Below are 5318 nucleotides of genomic sequence, written 5' to 3'. Positions count from 1 at the left end.
ATGAATATCTGAAGTGTTTGACAAAAGATCCATAAAAAAATGGTCATCTGTGGAAGCCGTAGCGCTGTAAAAAGCACGACCAATCATCTGAGCCGGCCCGGCTAAAATAACTGGATGGCCTACCTGCCTGTCAGCCTTCTATCTGTGCACAAACTTATCTTGTGCCCTCATTGGTCATGTGCGCGTTCGTGTGTGTTGGAGGAGGGGCTCTGTAAGGAAGTGGCAGATTTTTTCAAATTTTTGAACTTTTTTTCTTTTTTTCTAGCGCACTCGAGCTGGTTTCTCCAAAATTACCTATCCCACCTTTAAATGAAAATGGAATGCTTTGAACACAAAGTTAATTTAACCACTCAATCTCAATATGGAAATCTCAAAACCTGGACATAGTTGTGTAAAACTACACAGCTATCTGCATGTCTGCAAAGGGTTGGTGATTTTCTTGTTTGAACTGACACCTTATCTGCCCCACACTATATACATTAGCTGTAAGCTATCCAGTAAAATCAAGCAGTAAACATCCAGTAAAAGAAAGAAATACGATTGTTACCTTTTCCTGGTATTGCCGTCTGGAGGAGTCCAGAGACTGGATGAGTGCGGTTGCGTGGCCGATGAACATGGCGTAGCAGGTGGCTCCCACGATCATACTGAGCATGGTCAGCCAGATGTCGGACATGCTCTCCGGGGCTTGTCTTCCATATCCAATACACAGCATGTGGCTCATGGCCTTAAAGAGGGCGAAGGAGTAGAGCTCGGTCCAAGTGTCATTCTGTGTGGAGAGAGGGAAAGATTGCAAAGAGGTAAGATTGTGAAACTGTTCTCCGAGAATAGTTTCACACTTTTATATTGTTACGGTCATGATACAATGAGTTTGACCTTTAAAACAGGTTAGCATAAGTGATGACTTAATTAAAGAAAAAAGGTATAAAGACTAAGGTGTTCCTGTTGAAGTGTTTGGCTCTGTGTCTGGGGATGTTTCAGGTTTGGAGGAGAGCGTTATCATTATTACTGAGCAGCCTCGCCTCGTCTCGGCCAGAGCAGAAGGAGAAGGGGAAAAGTGAGAGTTAATGAGGAGCCTGTACATCTGCCTGCTCCAGTCTGCCTTTGATTGGCGCTCACACACTCAGTCAGCTCTAATTCTCCAGTGTTAGATTCATTAAAAAGTCCTCCATAGGCACCACTGCGCCTCAAACCCTCTCCTCAAACAGCTGGGGTGTCTTCAGTCACTGATTGACTTCTTGTATTTGTATCTGATTTGGGTTTTTCCAGGGGCATTTGCATTTCATTTGAGATTCAAATTCAGGTTGTTTTGGAGGAGGTCAAATGGGACGTACAGGGAAGAGGCGCCGTCAAATGAAAATGTGTGTTTGGCAAGGTGATTCCAGGAACAGGAAGGAAAGATGATGAGATTTTAAAGGCACTTAGCCTTAGGCAGGAGGGTAACCAGAAACTCTGTGAGTGTGACTATAAGCTTCCTATCTGTTTGAGCTGGCAGCTGGATCAGAGGTTTAGATGTATAAGGAGATAAAACTGGACCTTATAATCTTTGATAAAAGACAGAAAAAGCCGCGACAAGCCTTTAAGATTGTAAGCACCATCAATACATATCTAAATTTGTTGTTATTTCTAAACTTAACTTGTTACTGCAATCCTTGTCTCCCTGTCATCCTTAAGGCGTAAGCCCAGTATAATAAGCAAAACTCTAATATAAAACCCCAGATTCAGTCTGTTTCTCATCCCCACTGCCCCCCACTGAGACCCGGAGCTGAATCCCTCCAGTCAGCCATCAGCATGCTTGGAACTTTACTGGTGGATAAACAGCATGTGAGGACCCGTGGCAAAGAAATAAACACCTTCTAACACATGGCTGCATCTGTGTCTCGGTCCTACTCTCTTACAGGCACACACACACATTAAGATAGAGTGATTCAGTGGAGAGAGATTCAGAAAATATTGTCACTGGGGTTCGTCCTAAATGTAAAATCTTCTGTACAAAGTAAAACAAGATAACAAGAATACTAGAAACAATTGAAATAGAGATCCTTCTGAGTTAAAAATCAAGGAATAGCGCTTGTCTATGGCCATTTCTCAATGTCGAGTAAACCTGCTGCTGAACCACAATTTCAAGTATACTACGTCATTGAGTGGCGCCTAACGACTGTTTAAATGCATGTTAAATGCCCAGCATTCGGCCCCACTCGATGACGTAGTATACTTGAAATAGTGGCTCTGCAGCAGGTATACTCAGCATTGAGAAACGGCCTATGTGTCATCCATACTTATGCTGTGACATGATGGAATGGAAACATGCAAACTGGAAAACTGCAAGTGGAACTTTCATTATCCATTTTAAAAGATGAGATGCAGCGGCACACACGGTACCATCTAGAACACCCCAGCATTAACTAGGTGCAGATAAAGGGTGTATCAATACAACTCGTCAATGACAAGAGGGTGGATTACTCATGCCTGCAGTGTGGCCGTGCGACCGGGGATAGATTTGCTCCACTCTCCTGTGTTCCTAGAAATGTTGTTGTTGATCTCAAGGCCTAGTGAGCAGATCAGTGTTTCTGCACTAATTTCCATACAAATACACAGTGTCACCTTGACCTGAAAGAGACAGAATTGATACTGGATGATGCATACAAACTATGTGAATGTTTACATGTACTTTAGTTAGGTTTAGTTGATGTATTCTTTAATTGTTTAACATTAAGGGAAATGTACTTATTGCATTCTTGCCGAGAGTCGAATAAAAAGATCGATATCTGTGGTGTTAGCTTAGCTCAGCATAAAGACTGGTAATGGAGAAACAGCTAGCCTGGTTCCAGCTATCCACAGCTGACAACTTCTATCCAACAGCCCCTCTAAAGCTCATATCCTGTTTGTTTATCCTCTGTTTGTGCATGCAAAAAGTTGTATTTAATGAGGTTTTGTACTTCTTGACAGGGCGCTGTAACTTTTGGGATGCTTTGCTCTTGTTGCCTGGCAGCTACCTTGGCAACCTGCTTAGCGATGGAGACAAAACACGACCAGCTGTAACTGGTCATGGTGTGTTTAGGTTTGAGATAATTGCTGATGAAAACTGACAATGTGCACAGCCATCTCTTACTAGTGGAAATTACAGCCTTCATAGTAACACTATAAAGAAACTCTACAGGGAGACCACCCTGTGTGAAAGGGGGAAAAAAGAGGAAACAAATGAAATTAGCTCTGGTGTTCATTTTTATCTGCCACCGGTCTTCACTGAGCAGCTAATTGTACATAATACATTTAGGGATGAGGGAGTGCATGTGTGTGTGTGTGTGTGTGTGTGTGTGTGTGTGTGTGTGTGTGTTTTGCAGAGCACCTCTTTGCAGGGTGCAGTTTGGTCTGCTTGAAAGGACTGACATTTGACAATATTGACATTGAAATTTGAATATGTAAATTGCCGTAAAATACCTTGTTAGCCTTGTTAAGATTAATTATTTAGAACCAGTGGGTTCGTATACAATATTTAAAACCAAGGGAGTAAAAAATGTTGTAGGATGGTTTGGTGTCTGCTGAAAGTAAGTGACCGTTTTGATGAGAAAAGCTGACAAGTACTCTGATAAAATCTTTCTTTTTCTAAGTCTGATTTATTATGATGGCCGACCCGAGCTAATTTACTATTTCTAAATGTGTTTGTATAGCTCTTCGTCTATATCAGGCCTTTCAATATATAAAAAACTGAAAGCTGTTCTGCCGTTTTTGAAGAAACCATATTTTGCCTTGTAGAGCAGGTGTGCAGAGGGAAACAAAGCACAGGTGCACAATGGTTACTATTACAATGAGTTAATCATTTGCAGAAGAGGAGCAGGTTCAGCCTGGCCTCTGAGGGACCCTTCTCTATAGGCCGTATCCTCTGAATTCAGACACAGCTGGAGTTTCCTGACTGCTGTTGCTTTTCAATCAGGAGCATCCAGAGAATCTGTCAGGTTGATGATGCAAGCCGAGGCCAAAGGACGCAAGCCTAAAGCATCTGTGCTCATCTCATGACAGTGAAAGAGACATGGTAGTTGTTGTAGTTATGATAATTAGAAAAGAGGGAGACGGTAGGTTACAATTCAAAGAAAACCTCTAGGGAGCTCTGAACTTGTGTCTATAACACTGAATATCACTTCTTGGCTCAATATGACAAAAACGACTGTCCTTCTTGAAATGGGGTTTCACAGACACTCAGATTAGTTATACCCTCTTCAATAAAGTCAACATTGACCAAACTTCCCTTAATTTGACTTTTATTTAAAAATGGATTATATCTAAACAAATACACATGAATACTTTACCAGTTTCAAGTCTCCTGAACTTTATAAATTAAGGATCCAATCCATTTCCATATGCCACTCACGTCTATTACCTTATTATGTTCCAAATCTTGTCATTATGGATGTTCTTTCATACTGATCTGTTACATGTACCAAATTCATTCTGATACTCAACTCAACTCACACACACGCTCCTTCACACACAGATCTCAAATTAGACATATGCTTGTGTGTGCTGACAGGCCTGCCCGACAGTTAGATCACTTCATTTATTGAGAGAATGGGGGGTATCCTTATTAACTCTGACAGCAGGATGTTTTCATGAAGTGCCTATTTGTGGATCATGATGTGCGTACAGTACAGTGCACATCCATAGATAATAGCTAATTGGCATACTAATGAAATTCTAGCAACTCTTCCTCTTCTGGAAAATGTCTCTTAGCTGCCCTTATATGGAAGACAGTAACAGAGCTCAGATTGAAACAGGAGAAACAGAGAGGCTTTATTTTAATTCCGCTGATCCAGCAGCCAATCAGAGTGAGGCATATGGCCGACCTACCCGTGATTCACGTAACAGAGATCAACTTAAATGAAAGGCCAGTATGATGTGGTACCTGATCACTTCACTGCAGGAGAGTGATTATCAGGATTATATTATATAAACAACAAAGTGCACATCTTCTATGAGTCGCAGATTTTGTTATTGACTGTTTTGAGGTAGAGCCTAATGCATTACGGGAGGGAAAGGGTTTGGGAGGAGGCTATTTTGATTATCATATCAAATACACAAAGGCAGACCGATGATTAACACTCCTGTTGTGTTCGGGTCAAATCTGACCGATTTACTACTTTCATCAATCATAACTTTTTTGTTTTACATTCGATTGCATTAAGGCTTTATAATCAGGGGTGCACATAAGTGGTACGCAGGTACGCATGCGCGGCAACAATCTGAAATGCGTACCGTCACTTGTGTGACAAAGCGCATTTGCGTACCAACGTACTTGTGAAGCTTTTCCAGAAGGCGGTTAGATC

General features: G+C 41.6%; 1 protein-coding gene across 1 annotated transcript in view; it reads right to left on the bottom strand.

The window, feature by feature from the left end:
- hcn2b (hyperpolarization activated cyclic nucleotide-gated potassium channel 2b) overlaps positions 1-5318 on the bottom strand; it is a 44990-nt gene that overhangs the window by 14577 nt on the left and 25095 nt on the right. Inside the window, exon 4 of the mRNA XM_010777161.1 lies at positions 548-766. Within this exon, the coding sequence (XP_010775463.1) occupies positions 548-766 (219 nt within the window). The remainder of the gene's footprint in view (positions 1-547; positions 767-5318) is intronic.

The sequence above is a fragment of the Notothenia coriiceps genome, unplaced genomic scaffold (assembly GCF_000735185.1).
Source record: "Notothenia coriiceps isolate Sejong01 unplaced genomic scaffold, NC01 NC01_scaffold00017853, whole genome shotgun sequence".
Lineage (NCBI taxonomy): Eukaryota > Metazoa > Chordata > Actinopteri > Perciformes > Nototheniidae > Notothenia > Notothenia coriiceps.
This window is presented reverse-complemented; position numbering and strand designations above follow the sequence as displayed.